Source organism: Triticum aestivum, chromosome 5B (assembly GCF_018294505.1).
Source record: "Triticum aestivum cultivar Chinese Spring chromosome 5B, IWGSC CS RefSeq v2.1, whole genome shotgun sequence".
Taxonomy (NCBI): Eukaryota; Viridiplantae; Streptophyta; class Magnoliopsida; order Poales; family Poaceae; genus Triticum; species Triticum aestivum.
In genome coordinates, this window is record NC_057807.1 from 385,074,121 (window position 1) to 385,090,622 (window position 16,502).

Genomic DNA, 16,502 nt, shown 5'->3' on the forward strand with positions numbered 1-16,502 from the left:
TATATATTTTTTAAAGTCAAATATTATAAACTTTGACCGTGTTTATAGAAAAAAATATGTACATTTAAAATACCAAATACATGGATGCATCATCAGTTATATTTTCATGTTGTATATGTTTGGGATTTTTCAGTGTAAACTTGGTTAATTTTTGCTTGGTTTGATTTTTCAGAAAATCTATACACACTATGTCGAGGGATGAACCCCAGGCAGGCAACGAAATCCAGATCCTTTTCAAAAACAACGGGGCCGGTGTTGCCCCTCAAGCCAGCACGCGCTTGACCAGGTCGCTCTACCCGGTCAGGTCCCGCGACCCAGCCGAACTCTCCAACCCGGTCAGGCACCTCGACTCGGCCTCGACAACCAGTACAAGACAGCCGAACCCGGCATAACCAAGGCTTTCCCAAAAAGCCAGCTCCACCTGTGGCGTGCTCCGCAACCCAGCCATGGGTCAGCTCCCGTTCCATCGAGGTTGTACGATGGGACGAGTCTTCATCCACCGATGACCAAGGAAACAGTGCCCCGCCCATGCCTTTGGTTAGCCGGAGTGTGGCAACAATGCCCCTCACCTACCCGCTGGCCAGGCCTGGCGTGGCAACAGTGCCCCCGTCGTCACTGCTGACGACAGCAAGCGGCGACCTGACGGAGCGCCACTATAGCAGACTCGTCTTGGCCACTTCCTGACGACCGACAAAACAACGCACAGTCCCCCTAGGCGCGCGGGCCCCGCACCTAGGGGAACCCTGCGAACCACAGGCCCCCAGCGGGTCCCAGCCCGGGTCGTTAGACGCTGACGACCCGGACCCACAAACTCGTAACATTACCATTGTATCCCTGGGGGTTATCCTATAAAACCCCCAGGAGCCCTCGCGTACACATGCAAGTAAGTAGGAAAGGATAGAGAAGTTAGCCACCCATTAGTAGAACACACCTGGAAAGAAGGAGCAGCCTAAGCCTTGGCCAGTTCTCCTTCTTCCTTCATACAACTCCAGGAGCAACTCTATACTGTTACATATAAACCACACTCGGCAGGACTAGGGGTATTATCTCTCCGGAGAGCCCCGAACCTGGGTATGTCTTGCGTCCCGCGCTCGCTCATGCCAACCTCGCCTCTGGAGCCTACCAGTGCCCTCGAACCTCCTCCTCTCTTTAGTCATTCCATGTCATCTGCCGTGCGCCCACCACGACACACTACGTTATGAAACGGAGGGAGTATCTAGCGTGCTTCATTTCACGCTTTTACCTGTAAAATGTTCCTAAATGAATAAAATCTCACAGGTTCGAAAAAGAGAGAGGCCAAAATTGCATGGCTACACGCAAACACGCCTACCGAACGGCCCACGGAGCCCAGACACAGTCTCGCTCTCGCGTTTCCACACAGAAATAGGCGCGCCCTTTTCCATTTCATTTCGAAATAGCCACGGCCAAAATATTCCATCTCCCACTCCCAGTTCCTCACCCAATTCCCCTTCTCACCAAATGCCGGCGGAACCCAAGCCCCCCGCGAAGCCATGGCCGCCGGCGACCTCCACCTCCACCTCCCGTACCAAGACCACAACCAGGCCCTTCATCGCCGCCGCAAGCTTCGAAGACGACGACGACGACTTCCATATCCCTCCCCCCGCCAGCCGCCCCCGTCCCTTGAAGCCCTCCTCCAACGGCGCCGTCTCGCGCCACCTCCGTAAGAAGCTACAGCTGCCGTCACCCTACTCCGGTAAGGAGAACCGCCCCGTTGCCAGTTCCACCGAGAGTGTTGTTACAGTGGCCGCGGCGGCTGCCGAAACCCTAGCGGGCCGTTCGAGGGTTGGTACCGGCACGCGCCGCGTACCGGAGGGCAACGAAGTGACGAGTGGAGGAATTTGCGGCATATCGAGGTCCCATTCCGATGGCCCCAAGTTAGGCGCTGCTGAGAAGACAGGATTGGGCGGATACGACGGTTGCAACGGAAGTTCCAGTAGCTTCCCCAATTCGAGAGAATCGAGTGTTTTGGAGTCAGGCGAAACATGTAATTTGGGGAGTTGGCACTCTGAAGAGGCGGATGGGGTATCCAGGGCTTGTAATGCGGTTACTGAGGAGAGGGTGGTGGTGGGGAGATCTGGTTCATGGCTCCATAGCTCTGTCTCTGATGAAGGGAATGTGGATATAGAAGCTGAGATTGCATCTCGATCCGAGACCCAAAAGAATGAGCGGAGTGGATTTGAAGTTCATGACGGCAATTGCCCCTCATGTTCTATAGTATCAGAGCTTTTAGTCCCGGATTCAAAATACGATTTTGGAGGTGCAGATTGCAAATACTTCCAAGAGCCTGGATTAGGAATCTCTAGCTTGGTTTCTGAAGAGAGAAAAGTTGCTGTAGAAGATGCTGCTACTCTCAGTCCTGAGACCAGGGAGAAGAAATCAAGCTCTACTGCAGATTGTGTAGAGTATCTATCCTCGAATTCAGTTGAATCGGTGCTTCTGGAATCATGTACGACCCATCATGTTGAACAGGACGATTGTGATAATTTTGAGATTGGAACCCAGCTTAATGAGCTCATAAACCTGTGCATGGAGGATCAGGTGCATAGTCATCGTAACAGCAGGGCATCTCCTGTTGAAGGGAATAAAATGGATTCTGGGGGGTTTGAGTCAGTTTATAAAGTGCAGTGCCCATTATGTGGGTCAGATATTTCTGATCTGAGTGAGGAGCTCCAGCTAGCACATACTAACAATTGCCTCGACGAAGATGAACCTGCTAAGGTGATGCTTCAATATCATATTACATATTATTAAACTGCTGTGCTAGTATAGTGTTTCTATTAATCGTTCATGATAACTTATTGGGCTCTCAAAGGTAGTTTAATTTATTGTAACCTTAGGTACTGATGTGTTTCTTGAAATTTTGTACCAGTGTTCAATATTGAATTTAAGCATGAGGTTGTATAATATTTTCATTCACTGTGTATTAATCATAGTCACGTGGACTGTTGTTGTGCATGTGCATCATTACCTGCCTAGTCGAGTTGATAGATGAACACATGAACATATATTGTCAATATTTTGTTGTGGATCGTGGGGCTGTTGGCAATTTGTGTCATGTTTTCGTGTCATGTTAACTCAAGCACACACAAACTCAAGTAAGGGGAGGAGACTCTTGATTCAATATCTTTTGGTTAATGTTTTGATCATTGGCATTTCCAATAGTTTTTGTATCAATTATTTCTCACCAACATCACATAAGATGTTTGAATTTCCTCTGTTCCAGGAATCTAATCCTAATCATGAAAGAGGACCTTGTGATGGAGAAAATATTGAGAACAAGTGTGTTGTAGAATGGTTAAGGAACCTGGGGCTATCTAAATATGAGGAAATTTTTACCAAAGAAGAAGTTGACTGGGAGACCTTGCAGTGGCTCACAGAAGAGGTAGTCAACGTATACTGGTTGGTGTATTAAATTTGACAGTCTTTCTAGTTATAGATAAGAGAATTAACATATTGGTGCCTATGGATTGCAGGATCTTCTTGGTATGGGAATTACTTCCCTTGGACCCAGAAAGAAAATTATCCATGCCCTTGGTGAATTAAGGAGGAAAAATGACAATGCTAATGACACAGAAGCAGATGTGTTAATTTCTGAAAATACTAAAAGGACTAAAGGTCCAATGAGCGGGAATAAATTAATTACGGAATTCTTTCGGTGTTCCTCATCTGATCAGAAACAGAGAGACCACAAAGTCCAGAAACCATCTAATTTAAATAACCAGAAAAATTCTAGTGCCAAGGTGGCTACTAGCAGAAGTCGTACTCGAAAATCAAAGGTTAAAGATACACCTCTTTGGTGTTGTATCCCAGGAACACCTTTTCGAGTGGTATGATATTTCCAGGCACAAGTCAATTGGAGCATTTGTCCTTCATACGCTAGTGGATTCTGTAACTAAATTTGTTGCTGCAGGATGCATTTCGCTACTTACGAGGAGATTGCTGTCACTGGTTTTTGACACACTTCCATCTAGACCGTAAGTCAAGGTTCTTTTTTGCGTGCCAGTGCCAACTAATAGAGTAATTACAAAAGATGATCGCCAAACTTCCTGAGTACATGTTTTTCCCCTGTTTGAATGAAGGTTTCTCAAATCTCAACGAACAAATTTGTTATGTTTTCGTAGTGATCTAGTGGTTTTGGCCTAAGTTATCCAGAAAGAGATGTCTGCAAACTTTAATCAGTATAAGAGCTTCCTGCTGAGCAATCGGTTTTACTGAACCCAAAAGTATATGAACATACCTAGCCCCTATGACTTTATGAACATCCCGAGGCTGTTCTTTAGCAATCTAAGTGCTTTTCTAATGAAACATGGCCACGGTACCCTACTACTCATCCATTATGTTAATCACTTGGTGTGTGAGTCACTGGATTTGTATGGAATGTGGTAGGAGGATTATCTTTTTTTAAAATTCTTTTTTATAAATTTGAATCTGCTGACTGCTGGCCTCTATTGCGTTATACATATTTAATGTTTGGGCTGTAATGTTCATGGAGCTACAGTCATAGCAGCAAAGTAACTTTTGAACTTACCTAATCAGAATATACTGGTGCATAGTTTTTTAAAAAATACTATAAACAACACGTGTGCTTAGCTTACTGCACTCCCCTTTTTAAATTATATAAACTGGAACAAACAAATTGGAGTTGCCAACAACCTCATATGGACTAAAGGGATAGTGGTGTGTAGACAGTTTCTTGTTTAATCAAAGAACATTTTATTTCTCTCACTTTCTGTTGAATTATCATCTTTAACGTTTGTCTAGACTACTAGTTGACCACCAGGCTTTGTCTATTTGCATGCCCATTGGTTGTTCACTCTATCTCTAATTGTATGTTTAGTCAATTGAATGCTTCCCACCTCAGTGATGCTACACACTTCTATTTGATGTTTTGATGCCTAAGCTTGAGGTCTTTGTCTTCAACAGATTACCAAGGCTTGACTAAGAGCTTTTGTCATGGGAAGATATACTGTACCTCAATAACAGCAAACCTTGTACACCATAAGATTGGTGTCCCATGGGATAGAATGCATGTATTGCCACTGAACAAAAGGATTACTGTTGCTGGTATTAATTTGACATGTTTTGATGCCAACCATTGCCCTGGATCAATAATCATCCTTTTTGAGCCTCCCAATGGTAAGGTAAGTATTGTTCTGATTTGGTTCTATCTTCTGTTGGCTTGATTAGTCCATATCTTATTTTTCCTGGCTTGCATTTTAGGCTGTTCTGCACACTGGAGACTTCCGATTTTCTTCCGAGATGGCCAACAATTCTGTTTTGCAGTCTTCTCACATCCACACTCTAATACTTGACACGACCTACTGTAATCCACGAGTACGTATTTTTCCCGACCAAAAGTGTTACCAAAAGTTCCCGCAAAAAAGTGTTACCAAAGTTAGAGTTGAGTTTCCTTTCAAAAAAAAAAAAGTTAGAGTTGAGTTTCTACGACCAATCTGCCATTAATTTTTCACACACGCTAAATTTATTTTGCAGTATGACTTCCCAAGTCAAGGGATTGTAATACAATTTGTCATTGAGGCCATACAAGCAGAAGCTTTTAATCCAAAAACACTGTTTTTGATTGGCAGCTACACAATTGGTACAGTTTCATCTTCGCGCTCTTTAATATTCAAGTGCTCCTGTATCTCATGTCTTATATTGTCACCGGTCGCAGGAAAAGAAAGACTGTTTACGGAGGTTGCCCGTTTGCTTCAGAAGAAAATATATGTTGGAGCTGCAAAGCTGCAAATATTAAAGCACTTGGAGCTTCCTCAGGAAATCATGCCCTGGTTGACAGCCAATGAAGCTGAAAGTCACATACATGTTGTCCCCATGTGGACTCTAGCAAGCTTCAAACGATTGAAACATTTATCGAGTCAATATGCTGTAAGGCTGACTGTTCTATCCTACCAGCTGCATATTATTTAAGTTATAACATCTCAAAGCTATTATCGTTCATCAGTGTCAGGTCAACCTGGCAGCCATTACCAGCATTCTGTTTATCTAATACCAGGATTAATAAAAGACATCTAGTTTTTTTATGCTTAGTTTTCTGTTGGATCAAGTAGCCAAGCCTTAAATATCAACATTTCATAATTCATTCCCCAAAGTTGCTATCCAGTGAGAAACCGAAATCTCAGTGCAGTGTTATTCCCATGTTCCTTAGTGTCGTCTATTATGATTTTCTGATGGCTACTTTGCTTTTTAGGACCGGTATGACCTCATTGTGGCATTTTGTCCTACTGGTTGGTCATTTGGTAAAGGGAGGAAAAAGACACCAGGCAGAAGGTGGCAACAAGGGACAATCATCAGGTACTGTCCTGGAATTGCTTAACTGATACTTTCCCCTGTTCAATATTACTCGCTTCGTCCCAAAATAACTGTCTTAAGCTTAGTACAACTTTGTACTAGAGCTAGTACAAAGTTGAGACACTTATTTTGAGATGGAGGGAGTATTTCATGTTTTGGGCATCGGCAATTCAGCAATGTCTCCAACATGCAACTTTGGTAGTTCGTTATGAATATGCCAATTTTTTACTATAAATTATTAAACCATGGAAGCATGTTTCATGACTATAATCATGTAAAGCTCAAACGTTTCATATTTCCGAGGGAGTAGTAGTCACTCTGTAATTTCCCTAAAGAAAATAGTAAAGAAACCATTTTAACACTATTTGCACTTTCCAACAATGGGATTGTCGTACTGTAGTTTTCACCTTATTTCTTCAGACGAGTTTTCACCTTATTAACCTCACTTAATATTTGTTCAAAATGAAGAAACTGTTCTAAGAGCTGGAGTGAGCATTCTTTTGGGCAAAACTAAATCCAACGTTGTCTACACATTAGAGAAAACGGAGATATTTCTTGTTAGTTCAATGTTTCTGAAGTTATTTTCACAAAACCCCAAAACCGTGATGACCTGATTACTGTTTCTGGGTTGATTCTGAAGTTCTACCTGCTGTTTCTTCCCCTCTACAGATATGAAGTACCGTACAGTGAGCACAGTAGCTTCACAGAACTCCGAGAATTTGTCCGGTTCATATCACCAGAGCATATAGTTCCCAGTGTAAACAATGATGGCCCTGAGAGTGCAGATGCTATGCTGGCCCAACTGTTAAATGACTAGTGAAATCTACCACTCCACCGTGACAGCGTGAACTACTAACTACCGTTAGTAGATCACCTAAATGAATGTCCAAAGATGCAGAGTGAAGGTGAAGCCCTTTGCTTGCTGTGCTGATACCCGTAATTTCTGATGGCGAGATCCTGACGCAGGAATGCACCAAATGCTCGATGGTAAACTCTCTGGCAAAGCAATTGCGGCACCGAAGGAAGTGCTACAACACATACTTGTGAACGGGTGAAAATGTAAAATGCATGACAGTAAATCACAATCTTTTTTTTGTAGTTGTGGATGATTATGGGTAAAAATGTAAAATCACAAGATCGGGCTATGTGAGTGAATATTCTTAAGTACTCGCTCATACATCATTTGCCCAATATTGTGCATCAGTGGCTTATACGTGATCATTCAGTTCGCGGTCAAGTACAGTATCTCTTAAGTATGCAATGTTCCTTTTGTTTCCCGAGTTTTTTTTAAGATCGATCAGGGTTTGGTTAAGCGTCTGCAATCCATCCGTAACATTTATTTTTCCTTTCATAATGGGCTAGGCCGCGAGAAGCCGCCCATACAGACAAAACTGGGCCGGCCCGAAGCGATTCCCCAGCCCGGATGGATGGGTCCGGGAGCCAGAATCCTCCTCTAGAACCATCCGGCAGCCTCCTTTTCGTCCTAAACCCGAGAGTAACAAAATCCTTATCCCAAGCTTAGCCCCGGTCTCCTCGGTTTCTCCTCCTCCCCGAACCCTCGCTTCGTCACTCTCTCCCTCTCACTCCGGCGCGCTCTCAGCTGAATCTCGCCGCAGGTACGCGCCTCTCCGTGCCCCGGAAGCTCGCTTCGTTGGGTCTCCCGTAGCTCACTGTGTGATTCTGTGTGCTGTTGGCGGTTGGTCTCGGCAGGACCATGGCGTCGGTGCATCTATGCGGCCCCAAGGTGGCGTCCGCGGCGATGGCGAAGCCAGCGTTGGCGGACGGGCTCCGTGTCCCCCCTTCGTCGTCGGCGCGTCCCGTGCCGACGGGGCGGAGGTTCCGGGGCCTCGTCGTCAGGGCCGCCACGGTCGTGTCCCCCAAGGTAACAATCAAATGACTGGGCCACAAATTGTCAGATGCTACCACTGTCTGGTTACACAATTTGTGGTAGCTCTATGGCTGCACCTTGCACGTAGCCATTATTTCATACGGAGTATAAGACCTTGTACAATGCTAGGTTCTTAGATAAATAAACCGGGTTTTTCTGAAGCACAGGTGCTTATTTCTACAGGAGAGATGCCTAATTGAGCGTCTACCCTGTACAACTTAGATAGACATGCTTTTGTTTCAAATTCTACTGTTTTTTAGGATGATGTTCCCCCTAGCTTTATTGTTTCAGATGTAATGAACGATGCATCGCTGCTTATTTTGCAATAAAGTGTGCCATGAATGCTTTCCCTCGAAAAAAAAGCACCGGTGCTTAAGGAAAGCCTGGTTTATTTCTCTAAGCACCTCCCCGGTCAATCAATTGGGGAGCCAGGGACTCAACTAACATTAAGAACTTTTCATACTGGTGGAGTATTCACAGGGGGTACTGCCGACCTTGGTAAGCACCTTGCATTGTACAAGGCCTAAGGAAACTGGATAGGATGTAGGAGAGGAAACACAGTAATCCATACACTTACTCCTATCCAGTTTAGAATGGTTAATGGTGCTTTAGGGTACTGCAAGGTGGAGCCTTGGCTCTGTGGGAGCGAAGATTAGTTACTCGTTAAGAATTGCTTGTCACAAGACCTTCTGTAATCTTATTAGAAAACACAGATCCACAGCCTAAATTGTTTTTCAACACAAACTGGAGTGCATAATTGAATAGGTTTTCCCTTCATATGTTGTTTCTGTTGTACAGATGTAAATTTCTGCCTTTCCTGTCTTTATATATATTTTTCGAACCCAGCTACTCTGCTGTCTTGATGAATATAAAGACCACTACCATAAATAGCATGAAAAATATGAGATACTTCTGATTTCCGACCATTTCTGATGCAAATCCTTCAATGTGGTTACTGCAGATCCCCGGAAGTTCCAAATGGGACTTTCAGGGCACAACACATAAAATTGATGTACTCCCCAAACCTGCTAGTTTTCAAATTTTGTGCAGGGCCAAGTTTGTTGGTAATTAGTTGCAGTTTAACTCTCTTTAGCGCGATATGCTTTGGCTTTAAGGGAGAGAGTTGTGCTGTTATATATTTGGCACACTTAATGTTTCCAAACTTGCCTAAGGTTAGGCGTTCAAAATCAGCACCACACTTTTGTGAGTCAATACGTGTGGAACCCAGGTGGCAAGGAACAAATCTTTGCCTAACTTGTGGTGTGGCATGGCTGCGCACCAACCAAGTATGTTCATGTGCAAAGCTACAGCTTTCTGCAGTTTACTTCACACACCATATCACCCACATTATATCGCACCATATCACCTACAGCTTTCTGCAGTTTATCGCAGTTGTTCAGGTGAAGCAGGTCCGTTGCTCACTACAAGTTAGTTGTGATACTGTTTAAACTTCTGAGAACGTAATGTGCAATCCCTGGCCTTTTGGTTTTTACCTAAGCTCTACTGTTAATAAACTGGTGAATTTTTTGCAGTATACTTCTGTGAAACCATTGGGAGATAGGGTACTAGTGAAGACCAAGACTACTGAGGATAAAACTGCTGGAGGGATATTGCTTCCAACAACAGCTCAGTCAAGACCACAAGCAGGGGAGGTTGTTGCAGTTGGAGAGGGGAGAAGCTTAGGCAGCAACATCGTCGAGATCAGTGTTCCGGTATGTACCCTATTTGGTTGACTAAGATCATCTAGTGTTTGGTGATAGGACCTATACCTGTTTAGCAGAGCATGTAAATAAAATAAACGGAAAGATAAATCACCTAAATGTGTTGTTACTGAAGTGCCATCTATGGGCAAGAAATAATAGTACAACTTAATTGCATGTAGATCTTTTTCACATGAAAATCAGTAAATCACTCTTATGTTCTTGAAGACTACTCGCATGACCTCTTCGTGGCCACAGTTTATGTTATTCTCCTATTTAACCTAATATTTTACTGCGATGAGAGGAAGTAACAATATATTATCTGGTTACAGGTTGGTGCCAAAGTTATTTACTCTAAATACGCTGGTACCGAGTTGGAATTCAATGATACCACCCACCTCATTATGAAAGAAGATGACATCATTGGTATTCTTGACACTGATGACGTGAAAGATCTGAAGCCACTGAGTGACCGTATTCTCATTAAGGTCTGTTTCAAGACATTATTTTGACACTCTTTACTGAGTGGTTGCTGTATTCCTCTTGTGAACAGAATGTGCATTCAAATCCTCTTGGTTCAGTACTACAACTGCACACTCAATTTGCATTGGCTATGTTATTGGCAAATATTATTCATGGATTATGCATCCAGTTTAGAATATTGTACTATGGTATGGCACCCATTCAACAGAAAAAATAGAGGATGATTTTACCCACTAATGATAGGGCAATAATAACTCATTAACAACCGAACAAGAAGTGCTCTTTCAAACAAAAAAGAAGCAACGTAGAGCAAGAAAAATACTCGTTATGTTATTTGCTCTGCTCTGTTTTGCTCATGAGCCTTGGCAACGTCATTTAATTGAAATAAAAAAAGCTTGGTTGTGTTACTTCTCAATTTTGTTCTTTCCTGCTCTTTCTTTCTGCCCGACTACCTTTAGTTCTGATCCACTATGGTTCTACTCCAGGTTCGCCATGCTCAGTGTCTTTGCGAATATGCATTATTGGATCGTGATTGTCAATGTGAAGTTTTTTTTTTTTGCTTCAGTTATTCAGATTAGACCACAGTGGAGCTAGATTCTCTATAGCCAAGAAAAAACCTTAATTCAGATTGCCAGAATCTATTTCTTTCTTGTCTGAGTACAGTTTGTAATATGGACACCAGCAATACCCATTACCAACTGAAGTTCTATATTCTCCTTTGGCATTAGGTTGCAGAGTCTGAAGAGGAAACTGCTGGCGGTTTGCTATTGACACAGGCGTCGAAAGAGAAGCCTTCTGTTGGAACAGTGAGCACTTCTGTTTGTTATGCATTTGCCGCAATTAATCAGATGACCTGTGATCATAACTGCTTATAACCTTGAAATTGAAACACATCAACTATGAAATAGTTGCATCCCTTCACATAATTATCGCTCTGCGAGGTGTTGTTTACCTTGATATGTGTACTTATTAATGTTAATTAATAGTATATGTGCTCTTAAGCTATAAGGAAAGGAGGAACACCAGATTTGTATTGCAGAAGTGTGATTTATAGTCTTGTCTAGTCTAACTAGTCAGTGACCAAGACTTCTTTTTCCCTGCTGTTTTCTTGGCAATATATTTTTGCTCATTTTGTGGTCACACCTGTTTTTTCCTGTTGCTTTTGTGGCTTGCCAGTTTCCACAATGTTGTCTTGGGAGATACTACTTTAGGTACATCACTAGTAGTAAAACTGAAACAGCTGTGGAGATCCCTACATGCTTAACAAGTAGTACTCGATTTGCTGGTTGACTAGGTTTGATAGATAGACTAGACCTTAACTGCGGTGCCAATCCTAAATTTATTTCTACTACCATATGAAATATGAGCAATCAGGCACACCATACTCCATCATTTAATCTTTATTTTTTGCATTTCCCACATGCACTCTATACATGACTGGTTGGGACATGACTGCATGACTATGAGCAATCCTCCTGTCCTGGGTAGCTATCCACGTTGATATAGTCATATAATCTTGACGCTTAGACTTGTCGCATGAGTTACTGAGTTGTGACCACTTCTTTGGCTGAAACAGGTGGTCGCTGTTGGCCCTGGGGGTTTGGGCGATGATGGCAGCAGGACGCCCTTGTCAATCACTCCTGGGAGCAGCGTGCTGTACTCCAAGTATGCGGGAAGCGAGTTCAAGGGTTCGGAAGGCGAGTACATCGTTCTCAGGTCATCCGACGTGATAGCTGTGCTGTCATCGTAAGGAAAGCCTGTTCTGCTCATGTGAACTAGGAATTTTGATATTTAGTCCAAAACCTTGTTTGGTTATTTCTCTTGCTTTGGATTGGCGAATTGCTTCTTTGCTCTATCCTGTCATGGTGGAAATGAGTTTTTAATAATAAGATGACGGCTTATATTTCAGAAATGACTGTTTTGCTTCTAAGCGCCTGGGTTTGGTGGTTTGGTGGGCGTCTTAACATTGACAGGTAGCGTTTATCACGAAGATTGACCGTCTGAAAACAACCTACCCATGTAAGAACACTTGGTAGTTGTAGTCAACGAGCATGCGGACATCATTTGGCTCGGTTGGTGAACGACTATACTGGATAGTACGGAGTACTCCTCTGCTAGAGTTGGTGTATCTGTACAGAAGATTTGTCTTAGGAGGGTGAGGGTTTAGTCATACAAAATGCTATTTGTGCGTTGTTACCTAACCAGCTCGCTCTTGTCAGCGGGATAGACTGACAAATCGTCTGTGCAGCATCTGAAAGACAATGTCCAACAGAAAGACAATGTCCAACAGAAACTGATGCCACCCGGAGAGCGAAAGGCAGAGCTTAACAAGGATGCAAAAAATTCCCCAGTCTATTCTGGCGACCTAGCTTTTCCCAGCCTGCAGTTCCTGAAGGAAAAAATCAGTGCCCTGTCACGACTTTCGCACTGTCTCTGGGACGCGAGAAGCTGGCCAGGTCGACGCCGCCGTCCCCCGCCACCTGGTCAACCAAAGCCACGGCTGCGTCCTCATCGGCCGCACCCGCGCGCGACCGAATCAAAACACAAAACCTCCGAAGACCCCGTGCCGCTTTCCGCAAAGCACGAGATCCTCTGGACTGCAGTCGTCCGACACGGTCACATTCGCACCTCCAAACTTAATCACGCCGCGGCGACGTGCGCGTATATAGCCCGCTCCGCTCGGCGCGCCCGGCACGGCACGCACAGGATTGTCTCTGTCTGTCTCCACGGGACCGATGGCGGGCCACGGAGGACACGACCACGACGCGCTCTGGGCCAAGCTCTGGGAGCTGGAGCTGCAGCTCGCGGCGTACAAGCTGCTGCACGCCGCGCGGCGCGGGGAGGAGGACGACGCGGGCGCGGACGGCGTGCGGGAGCCCGCGGGGGCCGACGCCTGCCGCCGCGGCAGGCAGTACGACGCCTACATGCGCCGGCGCGACGCCAGGCGCGTGTCCGTCGCCGCGGTGCACAAGACCCAGCAACAGAAGCAGCAGAGGCAGAGCGGCGTCACGCGCGCCGGCGGAAGGCCGAGCCCGCTCACCATCAAGTGCGCTGCTCGGGACACACCGCAGGTGAGGAGGACGGTGCCGTCGGGAGTGCCCGCTGCGGCCACCCCGAGGAAGGAGCACGGCGCTCTGCCACTGCCCAGGAGCAGGACGGTGAGCAGCGCCACGCCGGAAGCGAGGCCGCAGTCGCACAGAAGGCGGAACAGCGTCGGCGGCGGCCTGGTCGACTGCGCCACGCCGAGGCCGTTCCTCAGGCGCGGTAGCGGGACCGGCGGCGCGATCGGGAACCTGCGGTCCCCGAGGGTGCACGACCTTCCCAGCGGCAGCCCGAGCCCGAGGCGGCCGCCGCAGGACCAGTTCGTCCCAAAGGTGGCGGCCGGGCGCCACCTCCGGTCCGTGTCGGAGCTGCCGCTCCACGCGACGGTGGAGTCCCCGAGGTGGGCGGAGACGCCGCGGCCGGCCCAGTCACGGGCCAGGAAGCGGTGGGGCAGCCTGGAGAGCCCGCCGCCGGTGATCTTCTCGGCCCCGGCGGCCAACCCGCACATGGACCTGGCCAAGGGGCTCCGCAAGCTGCTGAGCTTCGTGAGGAAGGGCAAGAGCAGCGAGCATCGGCGCTCGGACGGCGGACGTGAATCCGGCGACGGGAAGCCCGTGAAGGGGTGGACAGCTTGCTCCGTCCTTGATGGCCCGTTCGAACGTGCGAGCCTGGAGGAGCACCGGTTCTCCATGACACGGGCAGTCGGCACCTCCGGATGAGGCGTGTGGGCTGGCATTGGCATGGCACGCGGCGCCTAATAAACCGTGATGCCATTAGATGCCCTCTGCGTCCCTCGTGGGGCTGCTTCATCGACGTACGGCCATGCTTTTGTAGCTTTGCATTGCGCTCCATGAATTAACCTGTAGATATCCGCTTGTGTGGTCCGGTTGTTTGAGAGATGTGGCGCGAGAGAAACGCGGTCTTAAATCACAAATTTCTCGCCTATGCAGCGAGTCATCAATCAGGTTAAAGCCCGATGAGGGTTTCTAGTTGAAGATGGATAGCAAAATCTGGATGTTCACACGATTGGCGTTTGTGACAGGTCGTCCATGGGTTTGGAGCAAGTTCTTTTCTCCTCCTTTTCGCTTTTCATGTGCTCCTGCTGTTTCTATTTACTCTGCATATTAGTTTTGAACTAAATCAAACTTTCTATAGTTTAATTTACTCTAAAGAGTGAAGTGCATCCTAGGTCCTCAAACTATTTCAAAGGTGTCAAGCAGGTCCTCAAACTATGAAAAGTGCCATGTAGTTCCTCAAAAATCCTTGAAGTGTAATAAGTGTGTATATATGTGACACCTCTGAAATAGTTCAATGAGCTACATGACGCCTTTGAAATAGTTTGAGGATCTGGATGACGATTTTTATAGTTTAAGGACCTACGTGACACCTCTAAAATAGTTCGAGGACCTATGGTGCACTTCACTCTTTAATAAAATTTATAGAAAATAGTATGAACTTTCACAACAACAAATATATATGATGTGGAAATATATTCAGTGATGACTAATTGTATTGATTTGATACCGTGGATGTTAATAATTTTACGTATAAACTTGGTCAAAGTTTACAAAGTTTTACTTGAGACGAAGCTAATATGCAGATCAGTACAATGGTTTCTGGAGCTGTTGTTTTCTTTTCTCTAAATGAATTACTTGCACCCCCCCACCCCCCCTTCAAGTAGAGAGTTTATCTCGAATGCAAAATTTCTGCTACCGAGCTCAAATGCATCCTTGGGAACAATACAACAATCTGATTTTTTTTTGGCATCTGCCTACATGCAAAATTCTATTGAGAAATAAGATTCCTGTTATTGCTTTGGGATAAAAAAAATTTGATGCTCCAATAAGACTATTTTTGAAAACATTTTGGAGCGCCAATTTTGTTATCATTTCGGGTACCTCCATGAATGTTTATTGTATTTTTTTTTCAGAATTGTGTTTCTATTATTTCGATATTACTGTTCATACAGGAGCATTTGAGATCGGGATTAGAAGGGCACTTAATATGTCTTAGAGAAACATACATTCAAAGTTTGTGAATTCTCTACACGATGCACACAACAATATTTATTAAGGCCTCCTTTGGTTCATAGGATAGGAATACCACAGATGACATGTATCTCAGATCCTATAGGGAAAGTGATGTCATTTGATTGATGTGATATGATTTTTTTTCCATTACGTCTAGGCTAATGTTTGAAATACGAAGGATTGGTTCCTATGCTGTACAAGAATAGGAATATATTCCTACAAACCAAATGTCTCTAGAGGAATTTTTCTTACCAAGTTTCTATCCTTTAGAATTTTTACAAAATTCCTATCAACCAAAGGAGGCCCAAGTTCACAGTAACATACATTCAATATTTCTCAAAAAAGTATAACAAGCAAAAGAGCACAAAGCTCGAAACAATCAAACACTAAGAAGGAACAATGACTCAATCACATATCCAATCACTGAATATCCATCAAGCCCGGTTGAAGATACCCCGTGCAACATCTCCAGTCGGCTGCACCCCAAGGCCGTGTATCCACTGTTGTCAGCGAAGTAGGGTAGATCATGTAGGAATGGAGCTGGTGACTTTGTAGATAACCTACATGAAGTTTTGATTTGTGAAAGACAAAATCATTATGACAATTTGATAATGCCCAATGTAAAGTACAAACGCTGACAGTCCTAAAGCGACGAGCGAACTCCCCTCAACCAGCTATCGAACATATTCTCTATGCTAGTTGAGGTGGTAGATTAAAAGCTACATGCACCATTTGCCACACCAATGTTGCAAAAGGGTACACTTGAAATAACTGAGGAATAACTCCCTCCTGATAATAACTGCAACATTTTTTTCATGTCGTCGATGTTTGACCAGTTATCTTTTGTCAAAATTATACCTTTGTGTAGAACCACATAAATACTTCTTTTATGGTTCAAGAAAAACATAGTCAAGATATACCCTATAGAGAAATTAAGAAAAGATTCAATAAGCTTAATCTAATTAAGTAACATGATAGGTGCGTTAGCAGAGCAAGTATGAAAGCATCAACACGTTCAAAAAAGATATG

General features: G+C 44.8%; 2 protein-coding genes across 2 annotated transcripts; both read left to right on the forward strand.

Moving 5' to 3' along the window:
• The first annotated feature begins 1,422 nt into the window (after positions 1-1,422).
• LOC123111983 (uncharacterized) lies at positions 1,423-7,567 on the forward strand. The gene is made up of 10 exons (XM_044532866.1): positions 1,423-2,739; positions 3,245-3,403; positions 3,495-3,848; positions 3,932-3,995; positions 4,945-5,162; positions 5,242-5,355; positions 5,515-5,620; positions 5,696-5,907; positions 6,230-6,333; positions 7,000-7,567. Exons 1-10 carry the CDS (start codon positions 1,480-1,482, stop codon positions 7,145-7,147), a joined length of 2,739 nt encoding a protein of 912 aa, XP_044388801.1. The 5' UTR covers positions 1,423-1,479; the 3' UTR covers positions 7,148-7,567.
• A 161-nt stretch (positions 7,568-7,728) lies between these two features.
• Positions 7,729-12,313, forward strand: LOC123111984 (20 kDa chaperonin, chloroplastic). Its single transcript, XM_044532867.1, has 6 exons — positions 7,729-7,946; positions 8,041-8,212; positions 9,751-9,930; positions 10,251-10,406; positions 11,130-11,207; positions 11,978-12,313. The coding sequence occupies exons 2-6, from the start codon at positions 8,045-8,047 to the stop codon at positions 12,149-12,151; spliced, it is 756 nt and encodes a 251-aa protein (XP_044388802.1). The 5' UTR covers positions 7,729-7,946; positions 8,041-8,044; the 3' UTR covers positions 12,152-12,313.
• The last annotated feature ends 4,189 nt before the right edge of the window (positions 12,314-16,502 follow it).

Excerpts from the sequence above, each read along its gene's own strand:
- LOC123111983 (XM_044532866.1), top strand. The coding sequence starts at position 1,480 with ATGCCGGCGGAACCCAAGCCCCCCGCGAAGCCATGGCCGCCGGCGACC. Across the intron at positions 3,849-3,931 it reads CAGGAACACCTTTTCGAGTG|GATGCATTTCGCTACTTACG; the intron begins GTATGATATTTC and ends TTGTTGCTGCAG. Across the intron at positions 5,163-5,241 it reads TTGAGCCTCCCAATGGTAAG|GCTGTTCTGCACACTGGAGA; the intron begins GTAAGTATTGTT and ends CTTGCATTTTAG.
- LOC123111984 (XM_044532867.1), top strand. The coding sequence starts at position 8,045 with ATGGCGTCGGTGCATCTATGCGGCCCCAAGGTGGCGTCCGCGGCGATG. Across the intron at positions 9,931-10,250 it reads TCGTCGAGATCAGTGTTCCG|GTTGGTGCCAAAGTTATTTA; the intron begins GTATGTACCCTA and ends ATCTGGTTACAG. Across the intron at positions 10,407-11,129 it reads GTGACCGTATTCTCATTAAG|GTTGCAGAGTCTGAAGAGGA; the intron begins GTCTGTTTCAAG and ends CTTTGGCATTAG.